Source organism: Capra hircus, chromosome 3 (genome assembly GCF_001704415.2).
Source record: "Capra hircus breed San Clemente chromosome 3, ASM170441v1, whole genome shotgun sequence".
Classification (NCBI taxonomy): Eukaryota; Metazoa; Chordata; class Mammalia; order Artiodactyla; family Bovidae; genus Capra; species Capra hircus.
In genome coordinates this window covers 103,377,113-103,402,767 of record NC_030810.1, presented here as the reverse complement: position 1 = coordinate 103,402,767, position 25,655 = coordinate 103,377,113, and the positions used below count along the sequence as shown (strand labels likewise).

The 25,655-nt window shown below is 54.6% G+C and overlaps 4 protein-coding genes across 10 annotated transcripts; 3 read left to right on the top strand and 1 right to left on the bottom strand.

Annotated features, from left to right (window-relative positions):
- Positions 804–5,352, bottom strand: S100A1 (S100 calcium binding protein A1). 4 transcript variants are annotated; one of them, XM_018046139.1, is made up of 4 exons: positions 5,335–5,352; positions 4,338–4,396; positions 2,289–2,441; positions 804–1,113 (listed from the first exon to the last, which is right to left on the bottom strand). In XM_018046139.1, exons 3-4 carry the CDS (start codon positions 2,427–2,429, stop codon positions 970–972), a joined length of 285 nt encoding a protein of 94 aa, XP_017901628.1. In that variant the 5' UTR covers positions 2,430–2,441; positions 4,338–4,396; positions 5,335–5,352; the 3' UTR covers positions 804–969. The 4 variants fall into 4 exon arrangements, with proteins under 4 accessions (XP_017901628.1, XP_013832659.1, XP_013832652.1 ...); XM_013977205.2 differs by lacking the exon at positions 5,335–5,352 and having other exon boundaries at positions 2,289–2,489; positions 4,338–5,158; XM_013977198.2 differs by lacking the exon at positions 5,335–5,352 and having other exon boundaries at positions 2,289–2,452; positions 4,338–5,158.
- Positions 5,531–12,405, top strand: S100A13 (S100 calcium binding protein A13). 2 transcript variants are annotated; one of them, XM_005677497.3, is made up of 3 exons: positions 5,531–5,653; positions 6,585–6,778; positions 12,178–12,405. In XM_005677497.3, the coding sequence occupies exons 2-3, from the start codon at positions 6,626–6,628 to the stop codon at positions 12,319–12,321; spliced, it is 297 nt and encodes a 98-aa protein (XP_005677554.1). In that variant the 5' UTR covers positions 5,531–5,653; positions 6,585–6,625; the 3' UTR covers positions 12,322–12,405. The 2 variants fall into 2 exon arrangements, with proteins under 2 accessions (XP_005677554.1, XP_005677553.1); XM_005677496.2 differs by lacking the exon at positions 5,531–5,653 and adding an exon at positions 5,671–6,427 and having other exon boundaries at positions 12,178–12,403.
- S100A14 (S100 calcium binding protein A14) lies at positions 15,050–17,487 on the top strand. The gene is made up of 4 exons (XM_005677498.3): positions 15,050–15,444; positions 15,813–15,920; positions 16,359–16,505; positions 16,728–17,487. Exons 2-4 carry the CDS (start codon positions 15,891–15,893, stop codon positions 16,863–16,865), a joined length of 315 nt encoding a protein of 104 aa, XP_005677555.1. The 5' UTR covers positions 15,050–15,444; positions 15,813–15,890; the 3' UTR covers positions 16,866–17,487.
- On the top strand, positions 18,233–25,091 carry S100A16 (S100 calcium binding protein A16). 3 transcript variants are annotated; one of them, XM_018046138.1, is made up of 3 exons: positions 18,233–18,341; positions 23,879–24,049; positions 24,351–25,091. In XM_018046138.1, exons 2-3 carry the CDS (start codon positions 23,897–23,899, stop codon positions 24,507–24,509), a joined length of 312 nt encoding a protein of 103 aa, XP_017901627.1. In that variant the 5' UTR covers positions 18,233–18,341; positions 23,879–23,896; the 3' UTR covers positions 24,510–25,091. The 3 variants fall into 3 exon arrangements, with proteins under 3 accessions (XP_017901627.1, XP_005677556.1, XP_017901626.1); XM_005677499.3 differs by lacking the exon at positions 18,233–18,341 and adding an exon at positions 18,528–18,713; XM_018046137.1 differs by lacking the exon at positions 18,233–18,341 and adding an exon at positions 23,006–23,143.

The following is a 25,655-nucleotide window of genomic DNA, read 5'->3' as shown; positions in this document are numbered from 1 at the left end:
CCCCTTATTCACCCTGGGCCCGGGTCAGAGAATTGTAGATTATAGCAAAAGCCCCAACGGAGGCAGGGGAGCCAGTGATCAGAGCACACCTCTGCTGGGTTCTGCTCCACTCACCACCGTCCGTCCATAATTTCCTCTTCACTTCCCTCCCCAGCTTGGCCTGAATATTCTTAAATCCTTATTTTGTGGGGCCTTTGCGTCTCCCCTCCCGTTTCCATGTCCACTCTCGCCGTTTTCCATTCATGTGGATTTTGATGCAGACCTATACGTGATTTTTATTATGCTTTGACACACAGTAAAGGGCTCGAATGTTTGAAGAATGAGAGAATGAACACATCTTCACCCCTGCCCCCAGTATAGGCGCCTCAGATCCTTTTCCTTCTTAGCGTATATTTGTGAGTTTAATATTTTGGTATCCTTACTGGGCTTTACCTATGTGACGTTGAGGGTTGTGTGTTGTTAGGCTCACTGCTGTGTCCCCAGCTCCCATACGATGTCTAGCACATGGTAGGTCTTCAGTAAATACTCTTTGAAGGTTGAAGGGAAATTCTGCCTTTATAGCTGAGACCCTGGTACACGTATTAGCTTCATACATCCTCCACTTCTGGCTGGAACCTTGAATCCTAGCCTTCCTGGGCCTTCAGCATTCCTTAAATAGGAAGATGCAAGGGTCCCTTGACCTATCTCCAAAAAAATCTCTCCTCAAATAAGGCAAGTTGTGAGTGAGCAGCCTTCATTTCCCCACCTACTCTATACTGTCCACCTACTCTGTGCTGTTAGCAAAGGAGACAGACAGCAACTGGTGGCTGGTGAGACAGAAGCCTTTAATGAAAGAAGAATTGCAGGCCTGGCCCACTATTCTTGCGCCCTTGTTGGTGGGGAGGGAAAAGTAAGGTGAGGAGGAAGCAGGGTGAAGGAGCAGGCATGGCAGGGTAGAGGCGGAGGGCGCTGCCTGCTGGGGCCGTCTCCTCAACTGTTCTCCCAGAAGAAGCTGTTGCACGCCACTGTGAGGGCGGCCACCAGCACCACATACTCCTGGAAGTCCACCTCCCCGTCTCCATTCTCATCGAGCTCCTTCATCACCTTGTCCACAGCATCTGCATCCTTCTGGGCCTGTGGAGGGAGGAGGTGGAGAGAGAGGTATATAGGGAGACGAACAGCACTGGATCAGGGGGATGGAGGGAGGGGTGATTGACTGGGGAGAAAAAGGCAGAGATGAGCAAGAGGAAAACTACTTATAATTACAGGACTCTTGTTTCCCTCCTCAAAACCAAGAAAACATTTGTGGCTTCCGGTTGCCTGCAGAATTAGCTCCCTAACAAGGCAGAATAATAAAAACAATTACGGTATGTTGAGTGCCTACAATGTGACAAGTTCTGCACTAGGAGCTTTACAAGCATTCTCATTTAATTCTAGCACAATTAGTATGAAGTGGGTTTCATTATTCCCATTCTAGAGAAGAAACAAATTGACATTTAGTGGTTAAAGAACATGCCCAAACTCACACAGCTAGAAAGTAGTAGCATCAGAATGTGAACCCAGGTCTCATAAAATCTAAAAGCTGGTACACTTTCTACTGGCTTCTTTTCTGCATCCTTCAGTTCGATCAAAACTACTGAACATATTCCATCTTCTTTCTCCCATCCTCCTGTTCAGATATTGTGCGTGTGAAGTTGCTTCAGTCGTGTCCAACTTTTTGTGACCCTATGGACTGTAGCCTGTCAGGCTGCTCTGTCCATGGGATTCTCCAGGCAAGACTATTAGAGTGGGTTGCCGTGCCCTCCTCCAGGGGATCTTCCTGACCCAGAGATGTCTCCCACGGCTCCTGGATTGGAGCGGATTCTGAGGCTGAGCCACCTGGGAAAACTTCAGATACTGTACCTCCTCCTAAAATGTCTTTACTTACTCTAATAACCTCCCAGGGGCTTGAGTGCCACCTCTTTGGAGAGGCTCTCCCACTTCAGTTAGGCTAACATTCTCCCATGGTCCTTTCTGATGCCTCTGTTAAGGCCCTGGGTGCTTCCTGGTGTTCAAGCTTAGCTTGCAAGTGTCAGTCTTTTCCTTCTAGACTGTGTGTTTCGTTATTGATGCGTCTACACATCGCCTAGCCCTTAACAGGTGATCAGTAAATCAGGGCATTTTGACTTGAACCCAGAGGAGTGGGGGCCGGGGGGGAGGGGGAGGAGACTGATGGTTGGGCTGAGCTGGGGTGGGGAGATGGCAGAGAGGAGCTACTCTGTTCCCCCATCCCTTCCCCACACCACCCTGTACCCCGACCCTGTGCTCACGTCCAGGAAGCCGGAGAGCTCCGTCTGCAGCAGCTCTTTCAGCTCCTTCTTGCTCAGCTTGTACTTGTCTCCCTCTTTGCCCGAGTGGGCATGGAACACATTGATGAGAGTCTCCATCGCCGTCTCCAGCTCAGAGCCCATCTCGAAGCTCACCTACCCACGTCCCATCATGGAAGTGAGCTTGGACCATGCTTAGGGTACCTGGGGTTGGGGTAGGGTCCCACAGCTCAAAGAGCCATGAGGTCGGATCCCCACCACAATTCATCCTTCCTGAGATTTTACACAAACAGAACTTCTAGACTCATTCTCTGCGCCCTTCAATCCATACCCTAGCCAGAGGGAGTCAGGGCTTTGGGCATGGAGGTGGAGCAGCTGGAGCTGGGCTCACGTTAGAGGCCTGGAGTGGACTCTGCTTGGCTCCTGGCTGCCTGGACAGACACTGAGGTGGGTGGGGCAGGCAGGCGGGGGTGGTCACAGGACCCAGTCTGGCTTCCTCTGGCTCTATTTTTACCCTTGGATTGCCTGCCTAGCACAGCCGAGCTCTGCTCTTGGGGATGGTGGGCTGGGCTCCCCTCTATAACCTTGACTCTGTGGCCCACCGTAAACAGCCCGGAGCCCTTGGTTAGCTTGGTGGAGAGGGTGGCAGTCCGAGTGGGTGGTCCAAGATTCATAGGGAGGGAGCCTGAACATGTCCCTTTGGCTTCCCTCCGTTACCTCGAGTTTGCTTCCTCTTACTTCTCTGCAGAACCAGCCCTTCTACTGGGCAGTAGTGGGAAGGGAAAGAGCAATGTCTGAGTCTTTTCCCTGGAGCCAGGGCTCCCAAGGAAGAGGAGGAGATACCTGTGGGATCTTGTCTCTGCTCTTGGCCACTCCTGTCCCCAGGCCAACTTGGGTGATGTTGGGACAGTGGCAGCAGGGAGGATGGGGCTGGTATGTGTTTGGGGAGATAAAGGCTGAATGCGTGAGGTCTTCTGAATCCAAGGGGCTGGGAGAGAGGAGGGGAAAAATGGAGGGGTCTGTTGAAGAGAGGGGACTACCAAGCCAGGGGGCCTCTTTCCCTTGGCCTTGGGACAGTTGGCCCCTCCACAGCCTCCGGGGGCAGCTCAGGTATCTCAGATCAGGTATCCCCATCCTTCCCCAGGCCTGAGGGGTCAGACAATGGGCCCTGATCAGATGACATCCTAGCTCCTCAATGGAGCCCTTGTATGTGTCACCTGAACTCCGGACATGAGAAGCGGTTGTCACAGAGACCTGGGGGAGATGGAACCCAAGCTGGGGCTGATAGAGGGGATAAGGAGGAAGAAGGAGGGGTGCTCTTGGCTCAGTTACCAGCCCCATCCAGGAAGGGCACCTAGAGGTTGCCTGGAGACCTCGAGCAGCCTGGGATTTTGCGTAGGGGCCATTCTGAAAGGACCTTGGCAGGGAGGGGGTAGACAGAAAAACAAAGGGAAAGAATGAGAGGAAAGAGGAGCTGAGGCATGGGACAAGGAGGAGGAGGAGGAGAAAGGGAGGTCATATGAAGGGAGGGTGGGAGTGGGGAGAGTTCCCCAGTGCCCCCTCTTCCTGGTATCACATGGTCCATGCTCTGGGAGGGAACCTGGGCAAGGCTGGGTGGGGTGGCAGATAGACCAAGGCTGCCGGTGGGTGGGCGTGCAGAAGGAGCGGTTCCATCTGCCTCCTTATTCTTATGCCACTGGGTGCAAGGCAAGAGCTGGGTCTCCTCCCCAGCACCTGGGAGATGGAGGGAGCTTTGTGGGGGCTCTTGAGGGCTCTGTGGTAGGAGGCCCAGGTCTCCTGGAAGCTCAGTGGCTGGAGTTCCCACTGGCTTCCTCACCCCCCGCCCTGCCCCGAACTCCCAGATTTCCCTCTGACCTTCACTTGCCTCCCCCCAGCACCTTCCAAACAATGTCTCCCCCAAATCCCAAACTCCTCTCAGACCCTCAGGGCACTGCCGTGCCATCATCCTCTGTCTCCTGGAGCCCTGCTGAAGCCCCCTCTTCCCCAGGCTGGCCAGGGCAGGGAGCAGGGCAGATGGGGCAGGATACTCACTGTCAGCCTGGGAGCAGGTTCTGGACAGGCAGACGAGGCTGCAAATGTGGCTCCTGGAGCTGTGCGGGAAGACCTGTCTTCAGTTGTCCTTCCCCCGCGACGCCCCCTCCACACCGGCTCCACCCCTTCACAGACAGACACCCAGTGGGGCGAGGGGCCAGGAGTGGACAGAGGCGCCCTCTGTCTCCTGGGCTGAAACAGGCTGCCCTGTGTCCTCTTCTCCAGCCTTGGATGCCACCCCCACGCGGGGGCCCCAAATGGCAGGGCCCAGGAGGAAGGGAGGTGGGAAAGGTCCTGGGAAGAAGAAACACTGAGAGGCCTTCTGGGCTCTTCCTCCCACGCTCCACCCTCCCCACCCAGTAATAATGGGTGTGCAGCCGGGCAGAGAGGAGGTGCGTGCACCTGACTGAGGGGGCTCATCTTGGAGGGGACTCCTCGGTGAATAATTTAGTCTTGGGAGTCTCCCTGAGGGGTTTCAGCTTGACAATCCCACTGAGGGATTTTAATCCAGGGTCTCCTCTGTGCGGGGCACTCAGCCTGGGTCCCCCTCTGTTTGTCGGGTCTCAGTCTGGATCCTCTGTGGAGGTCTTGGGCTGCAGGGTCCTTAGTGGGCTCTCATTTTGAGAGGCCCTGTGTGGTGTTTCTTAGATGGGACCTCTCAGTGCTGAGCTCCCCCAGTTGGTTTTTTCAATCTGCAGTGGTTTTTGCTGCTGCTGCTAAGTCACTTCAGTCGTGTCCGACTCTATTCAACCCCATAGATGGCAGCCCACAAGGCTCCCCTGTCCCTGGGATTCTCCAGGCAAGAACACTGGAGTGGGTTGCCGTTTCTTTCTCCAATGCATGAAAGTGAAAAGTGAAAGGAAAGCCGCTCAGTCATGTCCGACTCCCAGCGACCCCATGGACTGCAGCCCACCAGGCTCCTCTGTCCATGGGATTTTCCAGGCAAGAGTACTGGAGTGGGGTGCCCTTGCCTTCTCCGCAATGGAAATATACATACACCTGGTTAGAGGAGGGGGTATGGTGGGCCAGCAGGCTCCCTGTATTGGGAGGGGTGGGATCTGGCCAGGCAGCTCCAGGCGAGTCCCCTCCCTCACCAAGTGGAGGCAGGGAGGCTGGGTTGTGGGGATCAGGATTCCTGGCCTGATTGCTGGAGCCGGGGTGGGATGCGGTAGGCGTGATTGGGCAGGTCCCCTCTCCACAATCTACGACGGAAACTTGACACCTCCGGGCTTGGGAGGGGCTCTCTCCTCCTTCCTGGACGTTTATAAACCACAGCCCCGGGGCTCCTGCTTGCTGCACCCCATCTCCTTGCCCCGGTGAGTCTTTCCCTTTAACCCCGGAGGGAGCCTGGGGAGCATTTTTTTTCCGCCCTGGGCTCCCAAGTCCCTCCCCTGGACCTGGCTTAGACTGGGATTCAGGAAATGGCTTTGGGAAATCCAGCAACAGTCCTCGCAGAGAGGAGGGGGTGGGCTGGAAAAGAGAGGATGAGTGGGCATGGCCCCAGCCGTTACCCCTTCTCATCCCCCTCTACCGCTGCCTCCACTGTGAGTGCCAGTACCCAGCCCAGACTGCCGTTTCTGGGAGACGAGGGCGGGGAGGGCTGTGGGGTCTTGAGCTCCACAGTCTGCCCAGCTGCCCCCGAGGGGAGATGCGAGTGGGACGACAGAGAGGCGGGTTCTGTCCAGACTGAGCCAGCCCTGACCGCAGCTGGGCATCTGCCAGACCCTGGCTTCTCTGCTGGGAAGAGCGGCCAGTGTGTGTGTGGGGGCGGGTGCAGTGCAGGCGGGTGGAGACCCAGGTCCTTGCACAAACAAGCTTTGGAGACAAACAACCCCGTGACCCTTTGAGGCTGGTGAGACTCCAAGAAAGGGTCTTGGGACTAAACCCCACAGAAGGGCCACCCGAGACTGAGGGCAGTCCAGAGAAAGACCCCAGACCGAAAGCCTCCTCCCAGACGGAGGCGTCTCCAGACTGGGGGACCAACGCACAGGGGTCCCTGAGACGTGGACACAGCAAAAGGATCCCCAGACTGCGAGACCTAGAGAGGAAGGGGTTTCTGGAAGTGCACACTCCTGCCTCCTTACGCTGAGGTACCGATGCCTGGTCCCTTGCCCCAAGCTCCGTCCCCTCATCCCTGTCCCTTCCCTTCTTCCCTGTGAGGCTTCCTCAGGCAGAGACTTGAGGTGGCAGCGCCAGGGCAGGGGGCGCCGTCCTGACTCTCCCTTCCTCTCCTTCCCCCTCCTGCAGGCCAGCCCCGTGAGGACACCAGCTCCAGCTGCAAGGTCCCGATGGCAGCCGAGCCACTCACTGAGCTGGAGGCGGCCATTGAGACAGTGGTCAACACCTTCTTCACCTTCGCAGGGCGGGAAGGCCGGAAAGGCAGCCTCAGCGTCAATGAGTTTAAGGAACTGGTCACTCAGCAGTTGCCTCACCTGCTCAAGGTGGGTGGGGGTCTCTGGGCATGCGTTTTTGGGAGCCAGGGACTGTGGGACACTGGGTCTGTGAGGAGATATTGCTGAGCATAAGGTGACCACAGGTGTACTGAGGAGAAAGGTCTGGCAACTGCGTGTGTAAATGGTCTGAGTGTTCTTGCCTGGCGTGTGTGTGTGTGTGTGTGTGTGTGTGTGTGTGTGACTAGGTAATACTGTGAGTGCGTGTGTGTTGCTGCAGAGGGCTTTGTGCTCCTTGCAGAAGATGCTGTTGGGTTTTTGTTGGGTCTCTCTGCGCCTCTCTGGTTTCATTTTCCCAGCACAGGACTGGACCCAGAGCTGCTTTCTGGAAGATTCATAGGCCATCAGAGCTGAAAGGAGGCCAAGAGAAAATATGGTCCAAAGTCCTCACTTCACATGTATCGAAGCTGGGGCCCAGCTATGGGAAAGGGTTTGTTAAAAATAAAAACACAGCCAAACTCATAGAGTCGCAGAATCTCAAAGCAGGAGGCTCCTGTAAGTGGTTTGTGGTTATTCCCCACACTCTCTGGGAATCCCCTCGGTAATGCAACTGGCAGCATCATTCTTTCTCTCCTACTTAGAGGATGGGGTAGGGATTTACGTTTTATCCGCACTGGGTTGGCACAGCATCCCAGGCTGTTCACAGTTTCACTTACATCCTTTCTGAAAATTCACAGGCACACAAAAGTGTGTGAATATGGATTGAAAAAAAAAAAAAAAAACCACCACCACCCCTGCTTCCCCCCCCTACAAACTAGTCTCTGAAATTCATCGCCTATCATTTGCAATATCTCCTACAGCCTTAAACGTCTCCCTTCCTCTTCTCACAGGAAACGTCAGGCTCTCCCCTGGAAATACAGCATTCCCTGTAGCCCTGTCAAATAATGACTGGTTTTTCTTCCAGATCTAATTCCTTCTGGGCCTGGAAATGCAGGTCGTGACCTCTTTGCTTTTCATTGCAACTTCCAAAAGATAGTTTCTTCTCCTTCTCCTCCCCCACTCTCCCTCTCCCATCCCCGCTCCCCCCATCCCTTCTTCTTCTTTTTGGCTGCACCCGTGCATCTTGTGGGATTTTTTTTTTTAGTTCCCGGACCAGGGGTCAAACCCAGGCCCTAGGCAGTGAGAGCACGGAGTCCTAAGCACTGCACTGCCAGGAAATTCCACCTTCATCGTGAGACACTCAGCTCCTTGGAAGCTCGGACAGACGCCTGCCATTCTTGGACAGCTCATAGCTCTTCAGCTTCTGGCTTACTGTGTTTCTTCTCATCAGTGCCACTCTCAGCATCCACACAGACAACTCATCCAACACCTGGGCCTTTCGATCTCTTGAATGCCTCCCTTTCAAAGAGCCTGTCTTCCTGCACCTCAGCATTCTTGGCTCTCTGCCCCACTGCCCTGTTCAAGACTTTTGGATCCTGTCATTACCAGTGTGTATCTCCACAATCTTGGTTCCAGGCCTCTCTTCATCTGCCACCTCCTGTCATTCCAGTTCCATTCCTCTGTCTCATTCCTCCACCCCACCATGCTGACTCCACTGGGACTTTCAGTCTCTTGACCTTAATTAACACTTTTCCATCTTCCATCACCATCCCTCGAGACCTCATTTCCCTTCTTACTCTGCTGGGTTCTAAGGCTCACCACTATAATCACGTGCTCAACTTCCCTTGATTCTCTTTCTTTCTGTCCTACGTATTTGGCAAAATTTCAACCCAGGTTAAATCCAGCGTTTCAGCTCCATTAGCTTGCTGGTGAAACCCACCATTCTGCGTCCACACGGCTGAATTTGGCTGGAGAAAAATATACTTCCATGTTGACCTGTCTCACTTTAAATCTATGACTGTTGGCAATGCCTGGTCATTCTCCATTTCCCTACAGGATTCATTTACCAGCCCTTTCAGATGATTATTTCACAACTTTTCCTTTCTCCTCAACTCCAGGACCCCTTCTCATAGTCTCCTTGTCACCGAGAACTTTTCTCACTGAGAAAATAAAAGCCATCAGGAAACTTCCATGTGCGTCCTCACCCAAATTTACTAACTGATCAACACAATTCCTGCCTTCCTTCATGTTACGGGAATGATCTATCTCTGCTTTTAAGGCCGGTGCCTCTGCTGATGTGCTCAGTCCCATCCCTTCTCACCTTCTGAAAGACGTTACTCTCCCAATTCTTCCTCTCTTCTCTTGCATCATCAAAACTACCCTCTGTAGGGACTTCCCTGGTGGTCCAGGGGTTACGACTTCCCCTTTCAATGCAGGGGACACGGGTTCGATCCCTAGTCAGGGAGCTAAGATCCCATACCTTGTGGCCAAAAAATCTAAATGTAAAGCAGAAGCAATACTGTAACGAATTTAATAAAGCCTTTTAAAATGGCCCACATAAAAAAAAAATCTTAACACTTCCCTCTCTACTAGATTGTTCTGACCGGTTTGCTAACGCACTGTGCTACCTCCCGTCTTAAAAGAAAACCGCCCTTCACCCTGTAATTCCCTCCAGCTATGCCTTACACCTCTGCTCCTCTTTGTAGTAAAACTCCTCAAAAGCAGGGAGAGTTATTTATACTTGCCGTCCCTGCTTTTCCTCTCCTGGTTCAGAATGCACATCCCCTAGGGGTCTGCTAGGCTTACTCCTCATTTGACTCAGATGGCACGTCCTCAGAGTGGCCCTCCCGTGCCACTGCGCACAGAAATCACGTCCTGTGCCCTGTCTCTTTGTCGTTGTTGAGCTGCTAAGTCGTGTTGACTCTTTTGTGACCTCATGGACTGTAGCCTGCCAGGTTCCTTTGTCCATGGGATTTTCTAGGCAAGAACACTGGAGTGGGTTGCCATTTCCTTCTCCAGGGGAGTCTTCCCGACCCCGGGATTGAGCTCTCATCTCCACATCTTGTGCAATGCAGGTGGACTCTTTACTGCTGAGATACCAGGGAAGCCTAAGACGTCACGACTGGTGTGTGCTTAGTTGCTCAGTCGTGTCTCTTTGCTAGCCCATGGACTCTAGCCCACCAGGCTCCTCTGTCCATGGGATTTCCCAGGCAAGAATACTGGAGTGGGTTGCCATTGCCTGCTCCGGGGGATCTTCCCAACCCAGAGATCCAACCTGTGTCTCTTGCCTCTCCTACATCAGCAGGTGGATTCTTTACCACTGTGCCACCTGGATAGCCCTCTGTCCCCTTTACCCTAGAGCTGTTTTCATTCAGGACAGTTTCTTCACAACAGCCTCCATTACATAATTTAATTTTATTTATTTTTAAGATATTTATTTACTTATTTGACTGCGCCAAGTCTGAGTTGCAGCATGTGGGATCTAGTTCTCTGACCAGGGATTGAATCCAGGCCTCCTGCATTGCGAGCGTGGAGTCTTAGCTATTGGACCACCGGGGAAGTTCCTCCGTTATATAATTTTCTGTTACCAAGAAGTAACATGTAATTTCCTTCCGTCCCATTGTAGGAAACATTTTTATTTTCATAAAGGTGAGGGATCTGCTCACTGTTCTATTTTCAGCACTTAGCGTAGTGTCTGACTCTTAGGTGGCAGTGTTTAGTCGATCAGTCTTGTCTGACTCTTTGTGACGCTACAGACTGCAGCACGCCAGGCTTCCCTGCCCTTCGGTGTCTCCTGGAGCTTGCTCAAACTCCTGTCCATTGAGTCAGTGATGCCATCCAACCATCTCATCCTCTGTCGCCCCCTTCTCCTCCTGCCCCCAATCTTATCCATGTTTCCCTTCATATCCATCAGTGCAGTTTTCTTCACAAAAGCTTAATATAGTTCTACATTTTCCATTTATTTTTTACTATTTTAAGGGGAATCTTTCATTATATTTCCAAAATGGTATTTGTTTTTGAGTATTAGTATTGTCACCAGATACTTTATCATTTCTAATAGTTTCTTTTTGGGGGAAAGAAATACAGAATTGCAGCTAAGAGCATAAGCTCTGAGTTAGACAACCTAGGTTCAAATACAGGGTCTAGTTTGTCATCTGTGATGAGTCCTTTAATCCTTCTGAGCCTTAATGTCTCATCTGTGAACTGGACTCATAGTAATACCGTTCTGGTTGGACTGGTCTTGCATTTATTCAGTCCGTGTTTATTGAGTGCCTACTATGTCCTATTCTGACACTGCCCTAGGCTTTGGGTTATAGCAGTGAACAAGCCCCCACTATATGCCAAACACTTTCCCAGGCATTGGTATCATGGTGGTGGACGAGATGGACAAGGCCCCTGTGCTCCTTGAGCCTTTCATTCTAGCAGATTATGAAGACTGAATGATGGAAAGCATGTAATATGTTCAGCATAATGCTTGGAACAGTCAGCACTATTAAATGCTTACACTTGTTGAAATGTTAGCTTTTATTGCTCTTTTTGGTTTTTCCTAGGTATACAATTATATAATTGCTAATATAACAAGGGGTGAGTTGACGTCTTCTTTCTTAACAATTTTACCTTTTGTTTCTTTCTCTTGACTGATTGTACGTCTCCCCTCTCCCTCCCCGCGTTACACTGGCAATTGCTTTCCACTGGCAGTGCTTATAGTATTTTGCAGTTAAGTGTGATTGTGGCCTTTAAAAAAGCCTGTTGAGCTCTTCTGTGAATTAGTTTCGTGCCGTCTATAGATCTGGAAAGCCTTGATTCAGATGTTGGGCATGCGCTGTGCCTGAGGCATCCTTGTCTGGTTCGACATGGGTCCGCCGTTCAGCAGTCAACTTTTCTGTTGTGGTTATCCATCTGGCAACAAATCCTTTGATCACGGTGGTCCGACTTAGAATAGCCTTAGATTTCACAGGTCTGCTGGGAGAGACTTGGCCAAGGACCCCCTAGAAAACCAGATACCTTGTGTCCTTGCCGTTCTCCTGATCTACCAGGCTAGTGACCCAGCTGGAAGAATGAGAAGGGATTAGGGTTATGCAAGCAGGCAGCAAAGTGCTGTGAACTCCTCCAACTTTCTGTGAAGGAGGAGGGTGCCCTGAGAAGACTCTGAGGGTGGTCAGAGGGGGTCCCTGCCTACCAGGGCTCTCCAAGTGTCCTTGGGCTTATCCCAGGGCTGGTGCAGTGATGTGCTGAAGCCTCCTGGCACCTGCAGTTGAAGGCCCATTTGTGCGTCTCTTCCCCACTCTGCGTTCAGTGACATCACGTTTATGGTTCACAATCCCCCATGGTGGGTGTATTTAGATCACAGCACACACTATAACGAGGTTCCTCACTTCCATCCTTTGCTTCCCCCTGGTGGAGTTGGGCACCTGGGCAGTGCCATGTTGGGGCTGCAGCTTCATCCAGAAGGTGTGGGGGTAGCCCTCGTGCTCTTTGAGGGACGGGAACAGTGCCTGGCAATTCTTCCCTATCTCCCTGTGTCAAAACAGTCGTTTCTAACTCCACTGTTTGCTGTGGTGTCTCCTCAGGATGTGGGCTCCTTAGATGAGAAGATGAAGAGCTTGGATGTGAATCAGGACTCAGAGCTCAAGTTCAGCGAGTACTGGAGGCTGATTGGGGAGCTGGCAAAGGAGATGAGGAAAGAGAAGGCCCTGGAGATCCGGAAGAAGTGAAGCCAGCTGGTTGGGATGGGGGCCGGCATGGCATGGCTGGGTTGAACCCCACTCCCTTCAAATAAAGCTTTCTCCGTGAAACACAGATGTTGCTTATTCACACCCATCCTGATTTCTTCTCTTGAGACCAGGGGGGTGGGAAAGCTCTGCCCCCACCTGAGGGCAAGTCCAAAAATTATGAGCACCAACATAATTCGTCTTCAAATACTCTGCACCATCAGGTCTTGAACGGGTAGGTGCTCAGTAATACATGGTTGATGAGTGAATATGTGAAAGGGAGAGTGAGATCTCTGGGACGTGTGAGGGGACTTATATCCCACCAGCTGCTCTGGGGCTTGGCCCTGGCTTTCACTTTCTTATTCCCAGGGTTTGTGTCCTTGGGTGGTAGTGATAGCAGTGAACATGTGTTGAGGGCTTGGTCTGTGCTGGGAATGGTGCTGAGCATTTTCTTGTATTAGTTAATTCTCACAGGCTGTTGAGGTAAGTACTATTTTTAAGTCCTGTATCAAAGATGCGGAAACAGACTTTGGAGAGGTTAAGTCACAAAGACAAGAATAAGTGGAACTGGAACTTCCCTGGTGGAGTGGCCAAGACTCCGCGTTTCCAATGTGGAGAAATTGGGTTTCATCTCTGGTCGGGGGACTAGATCCCATATCCTGTTAACTAAAGATCCTGCACAGTGAAGGTCGAAGAGCCCGTGTACCACAACTAAGACCCGGTGCAGCCAAATAAATAATAATAATAAAAAAAGAATAGATGAAACTGGGTTGAGATTCCAGAGCCTCTGTGATGAACTGGGATCCTCTCAGTGGGTACACTGGACCCTGTTCTCATCTTTCTTGGCTGGAGAGGCATGCGGTTTACACTTTCTGCCACCAGAGGGAGCAGGGGTGGGGCAACTCAGCAGGTGCTGCCTTCCGGGGCCTGACACCGCCTTACTGTCAGGAGGCCGCTGAGTCCAGAGGAACGCTTAGTCTAAGACAGTCTCCTCATCACACATCAGAAAAGGGTCCTAGATTGAGATTTGCCCTGTAAGTACCCCTGGACAGAGAAACCTCAGAGGCAACACCAGGCTGGGACTCTGAGGGTCCATTTGAGACATTCCAGAGTGGTTCCTCCAAGACAGATACCCGAAGAGGGACGCCCAGACTGAGCTATTAGAGACCTCTGCTGAGGCGCTCTTGGAGAAACACTGCGATTGAAATACCCTCAGAGGGGTCCCCAGACTGAGACCCCTTCAGAAGAATTCTCAGAATAAGACACTTTGGGGATTTCCCTGGTGGTCCAGTGGCTAAGACTCTACCTTCCAATGCAGGGGATGTGGGTTCAACCCCTGGTTGGGGAACTAAGGTCCCACATACCTCTGAGTGCGGCCACAAAAAAAGAATAAGACACTTCCAGAAGGGTCCTCTCATTGAGACACAGACACCCCTGTGTGCTTAGTCACTCAGTCACGTCCAACTCTTTGCTACCCCATGGACTGTAGCCCGCCAAGGCTCCTCTGTCCGTGAGAATCTGCAGGCAAGAATACTGGAGTGGGTTGATCCTCCAGGGGATCTTCCCAACCCAGGGACTGAACCCAGGTCTCCCGCATTGCAGTCAGATTCTTTACTGTCTGAGCCACCAAGTGAAAATGACATCGCTCAGTCGAGTCCGACTCTGTGTGACCCCATGGACGGCAGCCCACCAGGCTCCCCCGTCCCTGGGATTCTCCAGGCAAGAGTACTGGAGTGGGTTGCCATTTCCTTCTCCAATGCATGAAAGTGAAAAGTGCAAGTGACGTCGCTCAGTCGAGTCCGACTCTGTGTGACCCCATGGACGGCAGCCCACCAGGCTCCTCCGACCATGGGATTTTCCAGGCAAGAGTGCTGGAGTGGGGTGCCGTCCGTTGCCTTCTCCGAGAGCCACCAGGGAAGCCTGTAAACACTGGAGTGGGTAGCCTATCCCTTCTCCAGGGGATCTTCCTAACCCAGGAATTGAACCAGGGTCTCCTGCATTGTAGGCAGATTCTTTATCAGCTGAGCTACCAAGGAAGCCCAACTGAGGGCAAAAGTACAGAGGAACCCTGGAAGGAGACCAGGGAGGGACACTGAGAGGTATGCCTGGATCTCAGAATTTAGGAAAGGAGCCCCTGGCCACCCTGACTCCCCTGTCTTCTTCCTCCCCGTCGGCTGAGGAGGGCCCTTGGGGTTGGGCTGAGTCCCCCCACCTCAAACTCCTGTGCAGGCTCCCTGGATGTTGTCGTGGGTGCTAGATTGTGTGTTTAGGGGAAGGGGGTTGCAATGCAATGTCTGGTTAGGGAAGACATGGAATTCTGAGGGAGGGAGGAGTAGCTAGCCCAACCAGTTTGGAGAGGTTGTTAGCTGACAGATAGCCTGCGTGCTCGCTGCTCCGGGAACTGAAAGGAAGTCCCGGACAACCCTCAGTCGGCTCCCTCCTCCAGGCTGTGCTTCTTTGGCCCCTTCCTCCCGACCCAAGTCTCTTCCCGCAGGACTGGGGAAGGCTGGGGTCTGGGACCTCGGCAGGCTTGAGTGTCACTATCTAAATTGGCCTTGAGGGGAAAGGAGTGTGTGTGTGTGTGTGTGTGACACATTAAAGGACAGAGAGATCCCCTGGGGACATCTTTCAAGCCACGTGTCTTTCATTCCCTCTAGGCCACAAAACCCGCCCTGACCAGCCTCTGCTTCTCCTTTCCTGGTGGTTGACTCAGAGCCTCTCAGAGCCCCTCTGCCTCTCTGTCTTACTTTTCCTCCAGGCCTTTCCTCCCAAGCTTCACGCCACTGTTGTTTCCAAGTCTTCCCTCTCTCCCTCAGCAGCCTCTCCTCCCCTTTCTTCCCTGCACTCTGCCTGCTGGTCTGGGGCCAGGGGGATCCCAGACCCAGCTTCTACGCGATTCCCTCCTCTTGGCCAGGACGGGGCGGGCTCCCGGAACTGTTGCCAATGGAGGTGGGGCCCTAGGGGGTGGAGCCCCTGGTGCAGGCTCGGTCCAGGCGGCGGCTAGAGCTGGGTGGCCCAGCTAGAGCTGGGAGGCCCAGCCCCCTGCCTCCCCTCCCTCCGCCCAGGTATAAGAGCTGAGCTCAGGTGAGCTGGCTCCTTCAGTCCTGTCTCAGCCGCTGCCAGCGGGTAAGGAGACCCAGGGCCTTTCACCCAAATGGGCTGAACCAGGTTCAGAGGGCATGCTTAGCTTATCCTAGCTTAGTCTGGTTGGGGAAGGTCTGGGGGACCAGGCCCTGGAGGCTGGGCTGGGCTGTGTGTGTGTGTGTGTGTGTGTGTGTACAGAGCAGGGGTGGGGGGCTAAGGAGAGGCCTCTAGATTGTAGGCCTAGGGGCTGTGACCTTTGCTCCTGGAGCCTGGGCAGGGAAGGGCTTATGCGGTGTTGGCTCTGACCCCCTGGGTGAGGCACAGAATATCTGGGGTGCAGCCAAAGGGGATAGTTGAGCAAGAAATGCTGAGTTTTCCCCTTAGCTCAGCCGCCCCTCTCCTCTGAGCAGATCATGAGCCATCAGCTCCTCTGGGGCCAGCTGTAGGACAACAGAACTCTCACCACAGGACCAAGCGCATCGAGCATCATGGGACAGTGTCGGTCAGCCAACGCTGAGGTGGGCCCATTCATTCCTGACCTTTCTGTTCCCGCTCCTCTCCTTCACCCTGAGGGTCTGTGTCCCCCGCTGACTTCTGTCCCCTCACTTTGGCCTTGCTCTGCACTCCAGACCCTGCCTGTGAGACCTGAACCTCCTCTCTGGTGCCCACACAGGGTGATGAAGATGGGCCCCCCTGAAGAGGATGCTTGGGCCTCATGCTAGGACCTGCCCTGACTGGAGGCTGGGGAGGAGGTGGGGAGGAAGCCTTGCCCAACCCATGGCTCAGGGCAGAGGACAGTGGGGGCAAAGGGTGCTGGATGCTGGGCTTTGGGGTGGGCGAGGGCCCGTGGGCCCATCAGCTGTCTGGCTCTGTGGGCTCTGTCGGGCTCCTGGGGAAGCAGGCTGTCGTAGGGTGGGGGAGGCCTCCCTAACATGGGTGATGTCCCTTGGCTCCAGGATGCCCAGGAACTCAGTGATGTGGAGAAGGCCATTGAGACCCTGATCAAGAATTTCCACCAGTATTCGGTGGAGGGTGGGAAGGAGACGCTGACTCCCTCCGAGCTCCGGGACCTGGTCACCCAGCAGCTGCCCCACCTCATGCCGGTACTGAGAGAGTGAACCCTGCCCCAGGCAGTACCCTGACTTCCCAAGCAAGTGCTCCAAGACCCCACCCACGCTGCCACAGCCCCTGGCACTGGCAACCCCTAGCCCTTCCCCTGTCAATGCCAGGCAGGCTCAGGTCCTGCTTCCTGCCCCTGGGCAGGGTGGGGTGGGAAGATTGGAAGGTACTGCCTGTCTGAGCTGTGGTGTCTTCCCTCCTTGCAGAACAACTGTGGGCTGGAAGAGAAAATCTCCAACTTGGGCAACTGTAACGACTCTAAACTGGAGTTCGGGAGCTTCTGGGAGCTGATTGGAGAAGCAGCCAAGAGTGTGAAGCTGGAGAACACTGTCCAGGGGAGCTGAAAACCTTCCCCTGGAATTCTGGATGGGTCGGGTGGGATGCTGGGGAAAGGGGACCTTAAACACCTCTCTCCACCACCCTCACACTATTCCCCAGCCCCACCTGCCTTACCTCTGCAGGGTTCAGGTTCATAATGGCCCTTCTGGGGCCTCTGTGTACTTCATCCCTGTGGGGCTTATGGGTCCAGGGCTCCCCACCAAGGGGGAAGCTCGGGGAGCTGTTGGGGCCAGGGACATATGTGGAAGGCTGCTGGAGGGTTGAGGATGGTGCAAGGGCCACGTCATTTAGTAGTGGGGAAGGGCAGAGAGGAGCCGAGCTGTGGGAAATGATTTGGAGGGTGTGGCAATAGGGATGGACATTTGGTACTAAGAAGGGTCTCTATGAAACTACCCCTCCTAATCTCTTCCCCAACCCAAACTGTCCAGTGCTTTCCCTCCCTGTCCTCAGTTCGGCCTCAGCCTCTTCTCAGGACCCTGTCTCCCTGGCTTAGGGCAGGGGAAGAGAGAGAGAGCAGGCTCGGGGAGAGGCTGAGGACGGTGACTTTGGGGGGTGAGAGAACCAGCTGGGCGCTTGGGCATTTACAGGATGATGGTTGTTTTGTATCATTTGATTAATAAAAAAAAATGGAAAAAAATGAAAGACGTTGTCTTGATTGGTCTGCCTCCCATCCCAAGGGTCCATGGGTAAGAAGGAGTTGGGGTGAGTGGGGGTGAATGGCAGAATCATCGGTGGCGCGGAGGTGCAGTGGTCGGCAGCGGAAGTGACTGGGGGCCTCACACTCTCCCGTGGATTGGGGTTGAGGGCACCAGGCCTGAAAGGTGGGAGACCTGGTCCTTTCTGAGGGACAGGCTGTCCTTTGCCAGCGGCCTGGCCCTCTGGCAGGAGAGCAGGGCATGTCTGCACACGTGGGGAAAAGGATGTGAACCCCGGTGCGCTGGGGCCTGCATGACTAGCAGCAAGGGAGCCGTGAGGCTGAGAAACAGGCTGACCGACCTGGGGTTGAATCTCAGCTTTGCTGCTTACTATCTTTGGAACTTGGGGGCATCATCTCAGAGTATCAGTTTCCTCATCTGTGAAATGAGATCGGACATGTGATGTAGCTGCTCAACAGAGAGGCTGACGCAGAGTGAGAGCTCAGGGAGCTGAAGTCGCTGGACGGGGGATGGGGCCCTCCTGGAGTCAGCTTTTGCCTCTGTGACATCCATGGCCAGTTTCCTATGGCATTTCAGGGAAAGGGATGGAGGGGTCCTTTTCAGAAGAATTCTCTGTTGCACTTGAGGTCCTAGGGATGTGTGCATTGAATGGGGAAGATGAGGAGCCACACTCTGGGTCCTTCTGACTGGAGCTGACAGAAATGGGCATTACTCTTGAAATCCCAAACAGTCATAAATACTTTCTGTGGCCAGCCAGGCTGGCCTGGAATGCTAACTGAACTTGTCTGTTAGGGGCCGCTGAAACTGGACTCCCAGTGACCCCAGGTGAGTAGGGCAGGTGACTGTCCTTCCCTTCCTTTCTCAAAGTTGTAAATTCTGCTCGGAGCCTGTGGGACGAGGAGGGTGGGGTGGGGGAGCGCCACCTCCACCACTCCCTCTGGGCTGGGGGCGGAAGGGTGTTAAAAAAGGTGTGTATCCCTTTAACAAGGGCCCAACCCCAGGGCCCAGTTGAGAGGGAGTTCAGTGACTACCTCCCCACCGAGCCAGCTCCGCCGGGCAGGGCCAGGAGGGAGTGGGACAGAATCTGGGAGTGCAGCTGGGAGGAGTCCTGGCTGGGCTGAGCGCGGGGAGCTGCTTGGCAGTGCCAGAGCCCAGGCCCCAGAGCCCCGCAGGAGAGGAAGTGGACCGAGAAGGCAGGTGAGCACCTCGGGCCTGTCCTGGGAGGTCTGGGGCTGCCGGAGGGGCCCCCGCAGGCTTGGGAGGCTGGGACAAGGGGCGGTGAAGGGGGCCTGAGGAAGGGGGCCCTGCAAAGACTGAGCAGGAAGGTTTCGTTAATTGTTAACCTTCCCCCAAAGCCAGTTTGGGAATGGAGCTTTCTAGTGGGGTCGGGGGCTGGAGAGGCCTTCAGAGGAGTGGATGCCGTGGTGAGACCCCCTTCCCCAGCCCAGCAGCTGCCTGGGGTCCTCTCCCTGGGTTGGGCCACCGGGTAAAGCGTTGAGGAGCTTCACTCCGATTTTCTCTCACAGTTCAGGGCAGATGTGTGTTGGTGGGGGTTGGGGAGTAGCCAGACCCTGGACACAGACAGGCCTCGCTGGGCTCTGAGGCCTGTGTCCTGGAACAGGTGATGAAGTCCAGGAGGAGCCAGGAAGGGCCTAGGGGGTCTGAGAGCAGCCTGAGGAGGGGAGGCAGCACCTGGGTGGCCTCTCTGTACCTCTCTGTACTCCAGCAGGTCCCAGACGCTGGCCCCATGTGCTCTGGGAGCTGTTCCTTGGGAGGGGCCCGTGAGACCAGGAGAAACCTGGGTGAGGCCCCCTGGAGCCCGAGTTGTAGGAGAGGAACTGGGAAACGGGGCAGCTTCTCCCCTACCTCAGGACCCAGGCAGGTTCTGGCTTGACTTGCTTTGCTCGGTGGAGCCACCGGCCCTATGGAGTATTCCCCTGCCCTGCCCTGCCCAGGAGGGTGGCGGTGAGGGCAGGGATGCCGGGAGATGGAGCCCTGGAGTGCTGGGGAGCAGGGCTCACACTTTCCCCTTCAACTAGAGAGGCGCCGCCGGCTGGGTGTTGGTGAGGCCAAGTGCAGCAGTGTGCTTGTGTCCACAGCAAGCTCCTCCAGCGTAACTTGTCTGGAAAAAAATTCAGATGAACAGGTTTCTTCCTCCAGCTACACACTCTGAAAGGTTTGGAAGGTAGATGGGTCACCCAAGCAGAGAGGATCAGAAATGGCAGAGTTCCTTGCTTATTATGATTGTGTATATTTGTGTATTAGATGCTGTGAGTTCTGTGAGGGTGAGGAGGGGTGAGGCAGGGACACTTGTTTGAGACATTAGCTTCTGGGACCGGGAAAAGAGCTAGAGGAGGGGGCGCAGAGAGTGGAGTTGTAGAGGCTGGAGAAGTCATTCGGAACAGCCTTGCATACAGAGCAAAGCATTACCAGCCTGGTGTTAGAGTTTGCCTTCCCGTGCTTTGCAGACAGCTGGGGCAAATGAGTGAATTAAGAAAGAACTGAAGGAGTGAATGAATGAGTCAGTGAGTAAGCAAATGAATGGGGGGTGCAGGAGTGAGGTCAATGGAGGGGCTGCAGAGAATGCCAAATTTAGGCTTGAGGGTGGACTAGGCTCCAGAGGGGAGATGACCAGGAGGGATTAGGAGTCTAGGGACATATCCCAATACTTGGGAACAATTTAGGACTCAAGAAGCATGTGTGGAGTGGGGAAGAAAAGGTGAGTTTTAGAGGGTGTGGGGTCCATACGGAAAGGGACTGGGGAGTTAAAGAGATGAGGGCTGAAGAAGAGGCCCTTGGAGGGGTGGGGCCCAGCACCTGGGGGTGAGAGGGTGGGGCTGGAGTGACTGAGACCCAGGAAGGTGGTGTCAGGGCAATTTGAGCGTTTGGAGAAGTCAGCAAGGTGGGCGGGGTGGGGGTGAGGGCCTCTCGGTTGCTCAATGATGAATCAGCCAAGGTGCAGACAGTGAGAACTTTGCCGGCAGGTCGGCAGGTCGGGGGCTCCAGCTGAGAGAGTCCTTTGGAGGATGAGTCCTTCTATTCCTGCTCTTTTGGAAGGCTGTAGAGTACTGTCCACCTCCTCCATCACTCTCAGGACAGGATCTGCTTAGAGGAAAGTCAATGCAGGAGTTACCTCCTGCCCCGCCCTTCCCAGGGAGGGGATGAGGGGAAGGCCCACCACCTCCCTTCCCCCCAGCCCCTTGTCTGGGGACTCTCTGGCCTGGCTGGTTGGAGGACTGGGTAGGCAGGAGGGGCAGGTGACCTTGGCATGGGTGTAGTGAGGAAGCCTGTCTCCTGGCCCCCAGGGCAGGGAGGTGTGATGACACCTGACTATTAGCCTCTGATATCTTTCCTTCAGAAAAACTTCAGAAGAGCATTTTTTAACTCCGGAATTGTCCGGTTGACTAGAAGGTGGGGTGGGGAATTTTGGGAAGCCTGGGATCTGAAGCCCACCTCTCTGGGTGACTGTGTGCTTGACAGTAGGTGCTGAGATGTCTCCTGGGAGCTCACCAATGCCTTGCCAGGTAGAGGCTGAGACATGGTAAAAAGGAAGGGCAGGACTGGGCTCCAAGAAGGCAGGTGGTGGGAGAGGAGTGGGTGACCAGTGGGGAGAAGGACAGAGGCACATTGCCCCCAAACCCATCTCTTTCCCTTTGCTCTCCTTGTTTTTTTAAAATTGTTTCTTTAGTTACTTATGGTTGCACTGGGTCTTTGTCGATGTGCATGGGCTTTCTCTAGCTGGGGTGAATGCAACGACTCTCTAGTCGCGCCGGTCAGGTTTCCCCTTGTGGGGGCTTCTCTTGCTACGGAGCACAGGCTGTAGGCAGGAGAGCTTTAGCAGTTGTGGCTCTCAGGCTCTGGAGCATGCAGGCTCAGGAGTTGCGTTCCCTGGGCTTAGTTGTTCTGCTCCAGGTGGAATCTTCTTGGAACAGTGATCGAACCCATGTCACTGGTGGGCAGATTCTCATCCATCCTCCCACCAGGGGAGTCCCTCCCTTTCCTATTCTTATTTCCCACAGGATTCCTCATTTGGGGAACAAGGTCTGGGATGGGTAAAGTCGAGGGTTCTCTGAACTTTCTCCCACTCCCAAGGTTAGTTGGGAGTAGTTGATAAAATTCTTGCTGACATGAGTGCAGCTTCAAGAATCTTCAGGAATACTGGTCGGAGGCCTGGGCCATTCCCCATCCAGGGGCAGGAAGGCAGACGGTTCATGGACTGAAATACTTTTGTCTTCATTTGTGAATGTTAGAGCATTTGTATGAAAGTCTCACAAAGATGTAAACATTGAACCACACAATAAAACACAATAAATAAAGAGGACTTCCCTGGTGGCTCAGATAGAAAAGAATCTGCCTGCAGTGCGGGAGACCTGGGTCAGGAAGATCCCCTGGAGAAGGGAATGTCAACCCACTCCAGTATTCTTACTTGGAGAATTCCATGGACAGAGGAGTCTGTCGGGCTATATATAGTCTATGGGGGTTGCAAAGAGTCACACACAATTGAGCAACTAACACTTTCACTTTTCACTTTCACTGGAAAAAGAGTATGGTTTCCGGTAGTTCTGGTTCCATATTTCATCCTTCTGGCCACAGGCCAGATGGTCAGATGGATGAGGCAGGGGAGAGAAGGGGAGAATTCCTGGTTAGAGTCGCCTCAGCCTGACCCCTCTCTCTCTCAACTCTCCTTCCTTCCTGCATCCTGGCTTTGTCCTGCTGAATCTCACCCTTCCTTTAGAAGTTTCATAGAAGAGACATCTTAGAAGGGTGGTCAGGGACCTTGGCTACCTGGTGTCAGGGCTGGAAGGAGGTGGAATATTTATAGAACCTCTACCTTGAGCAAGGCATTGACCAGGTCATGTGGGTGAGGGGAGATGCAGAGATGGTTGTATATCTTGGATATTTAAAAGTGGTCCCAAAGTCTCCGTGTCCTACTGTTTGGTTCTGGAAACGCCATGGCTGCGTATAAGAAATACCATCCTTGCTTCAAGGAATGTCTGGTGTCTGAGGAGAGAAGATCCTGGAAGAGATTGCAGCCACACTAGCTAGTGGGCCCAGCCGACAGCGGCTGAGAGTCCGTGGGAGTCAGGGGAGGAGGGTACTGATGGCAAGGGCCAGGGCAACCTCCCCCAGGAGGCGTGGTTTGGGCAGGCTTCAGCTAGGTGGAGAGGTCAGGGTAAAGGGCCCAGGAAGAGGGATGGAGGGCCAAGAGGGGATTAGAGAGCAGGTGGCAGGGGTGGGAGCTGTGGTGGGCTGGGGAAGCAGACCTCCCTTCCAAACGAACCACAGGATGCCCCATAACACCACCGGATGCCCCGATAACGGTGTCCGCCGTCCAGAGCCAGGGCCAACGGGCAAGGCGGCTGCAACTCATCCTTGGGCTTGAGGGTGGGAGGGAAGGCTCATTTGCCAGGGTTCACTTGGGGGGGCTCCGGGCATGGGTGGTGACTCACAGAATAGATCCGCCTGCTCCCCTCATATCCTGTTATTCTGTTGGCTGTATCCGCTTGGAATGTGAGTGCCTTTTGTCCTGGGGTGAGGGGGTGACGTGTGTAGCCTCTGGCTGGCTGCGGAGGCTCCATCTCCAGCTGTCTCCAGCTGGGGCAGGACCAGGCCTGGCTCCTCCTTAGGTAATAGTGGGGGTGGGGGGCGGGGGCGGGGCGGTCCTTGGATCCTACTGTATATTTCGAGGTGGGTATGAGGGACGATAGGCTAGCCGGGGGTGGCTGCGGTCCTGCACAAAGCCTGACCTGGTGGATCAGGATATTGTTTAACCAGAGAAGGACAGCTGTGGCCTGAGACCCTGAACGTGCTGTCCTGGAGCCCAGCTGAAGGGTTAGGGAAATCCTAGGTCCAAGTCTCCTGCTTTGAGGCCTGGGGCCAGGACTCAGGCCACCTGGGGGGTGGGGGACATGGCTCCTGCCCCTCCCCAGCCCCCGCGGCCCATCCTATCAGTTTCTAGCTGCTGCTTGCTCCCGGGGCAGGGACCCTGGGTAGGCCGGGTATGGAGAGGGAGGAGGGATGGGGGCTGGCACTCTCCGTCTTCCCACGGATCCTCTCTTCTCTCTGGGGCTCTGACAAGCCCAGTGCCTGGGGCTGGGGAGGAGCCTGGAAGACCTGCTGAGGCGGTTGAGCTGGAGATCACCTGGATGAGAGGAGACACATAGTTCTCATTCCAGGCCCACCTCCACCCTGGGTTCTTGGGTTCTCCTTTCCCTGCCTCCTCCCAAGGTCTGGGGTCTGGCTGGCCAGCATGGGGGTCCAGGCGCCCAGCGGGTGGGACCAGCGGGAGGACAGGGGCTGGAAGACCTAGGCAGAGATGTGGTCTGTGAGCTGTCCTCTCTTCCCCTCATCCTGACGACCAGGCCCTGTGAGGCAGTGAGATGGCGGACTCCTACACGGAGCTAGAGAAGGCGGTGGTCGTCCTGGTGGAAAACTTCTACAAATATGTCTCCAAGCACAGCCTGGTCAAGAACAAGATCAGCAAGAGCAGCTTCCGGAAGATGCTTCGGAAAGAGCTCAACCATATGCTGACGGTGAGGTTCCTCCCACCCAAGGGCCAGGCCCTTCTCAGCCACCAAAGCCCTGTCCCCTCTGGGTGACCTTCCCGACTGCTTTCTCTGTCCTTTCGGAGTTCCCCCCAAAACCAGGGTCTCAACCCCACGCAGACCTCTGTCTTCAGTGTGCCCAGGCCTGAGCCAGTGAGGGCTCTGTTCCCATTTCCCAAAGGCAGCAGCAGCCCAGGCCTAGGGTCCTGCCTGGGGTCCTGCCCGGGGCCCTGCCTGGGGCCGCTGTAGAGCTGCCAGTCAGCACTGCTGATCCTTGATTCTCCCCCAGGACACGGGGAACCGGAAAGCTGCTGACAAGCTCATCCAGGACCTGGACGCCAACCACGACGGACGCATCAGCTTTGACGAGTACTGGACCTTGATAGGCGGCATCACTAGTCCTATCGCCAACCTTATTCGCCAGCAGGAGCAGCAGAACAGCAGCTAGAGGCCCTCCCACCCTCCCTTCCCCCCATGCCCGTCCTAGGCTCCCTCCTCTGCCCACCCAGGCAGGCCCCTTCCTCCCCTCTCCCTCTAGACCCTCTTCGGACCATAGCTGAACAGGGTATGGGGAAACGTCAGGGCCCCTTCGTGAGTGTCTCAGCTGGGGGTGCCTCCCTGTGGGTCTCAGTCCCTGGAGCCAGCGGACCCTGGGGCCCCTCTGTGACAATGCTGTATGGGGACCCAAGAGTCTCCCTACCTGTTCAGTCCATCTACCCTTCTGACTTCCTCTGTTCCTGCCTGATTCCGGGCCTCTCCTGACCTCAGAGGTCAGCTTGCTGCTTCAGGTCTCCGGGGTTCCTGGCAGCACCAGCAAGGACTTCTCTCTCCCTCTCCCCTCAGCCCCTCTGCTGGGTACAGGAGACTTCCAGGGATTGTCCGCCAGCTGCCTCTGCGTCTGGGAACAGGGTCGAGCCCCCTCCCTCCTCTGCAGCCGCTGAAATGGGAAAAAGGCTGGATCTAGAGTTTTCCTCCCCCTTACCCAGTCCTTCTGTCATGTTTATTAAAGCCTTTCCAGCCTTGGAACCTCCTCGTGCTTTGGTGATCTTTGCCACGGGCCCTAAGGCAAGGGAGCAACTAGGGGGAATCTCCTGAGAAACCCCAAGGGCAGAGGAAGAAAGAAGGACTCTGGGACCCTGCAGGCGCTGTCAGCAATAGGCCAGCAACTTCTTCCCTCCTCCTTGAAGGGCCAAGGTGACGTGTCATTACCTCTGGGCCCTCTTAGCCCAAACTCAACTCACATTCAACTTCTGGGCACACAGTGCATCCCGTTTAGCTCTCAGTGCAGTTGCAGGAGAGGGGGCCACAGCTCTCATGTTGAATCATGAGTAGGACTGAGATACTGAAGTCTCACCAATAGATGATTCTAGTACATAGAGAAGTCTACGGGATGAGGAAGTGGGGTGCAAAGAAAGAGGGCTGTTGGAGGCCAGAGTTAGGTGTTACACCTGATGTGGGGGACAATGACAGCTTCTGTGTTTCTTCCCTGCCATGGAAAGACGGCACATGCCCCCAGGAGAAATAGGGCAGGAGGGCCAGCCTGCAGGGCTCTGGATCAGTGGTTTTCAACTCCAGGAAGTGTACCCCAAGGTTT

Bases quoted from the DNA above. Each gene is read 5' to 3' on its own strand.
- S100A1 (XM_005677495.3), bottom strand. From the start codon at position 4,757: ATGAGCCCCCTCAGTCAGGTGCACGCACCTCCTCTCTGCCCGGCTGCA. The intron at 2,442-4,337 runs GTGAGTATCCTG...GGACGTGGGTAG, and splicing joins AACCTGCTCCCAGGCTGACA to GTGAGCTTCGAGATGGGCTC. The intron at 1,114-2,288 runs GTGAGCACAGGG...CTCCCTCCACAG, and splicing joins AGCTCTCCGGCTTCCTGGAC to GCCCAGAAGGATGCAGATGC.
- S100A13 (XM_005677497.3), top strand. From the start codon at position 6,626: ATGGCAGCCGAGCCACTCACTGAGCTGGAGGCGGCCATTGAGACAGTG. The intron at 6,779-12,177 runs GTGGGTGGGGGT...GTGTCTCCTCAG, and splicing joins AGTTGCCTCACCTGCTCAAG to GATGTGGGCTCCTTAGATGA.
- S100A14 (XM_005677498.3), top strand. From the start codon at position 15,891: ATGGGACAGTGTCGGTCAGCCAACGCTGAG. The intron at 15,921-16,358 runs GTGGGCCCATTC...CCTTGGCTCCAG, and splicing joins GTCGGTCAGCCAACGCTGAG to GATGCCCAGGAACTCAGTGA. The intron at 16,506-16,727 runs GTACTGAGAGAG...CCCTCCTTGCAG, and splicing joins AGCTGCCCCACCTCATGCCG to AACAACTGTGGGCTGGAAGA.
- S100A16 (XM_018046138.1), top strand. From the start codon at position 23,897: ATGGCGGACTCCTACACGGAGCTAGAGAAGGCGGTGGTCGTCCTGGTG. The intron at 24,050-24,350 runs GTGAGGTTCCTC...ATTCTCCCCCAG, and splicing joins AGCTCAACCATATGCTGACG to GACACGGGGAACCGGAAAGC.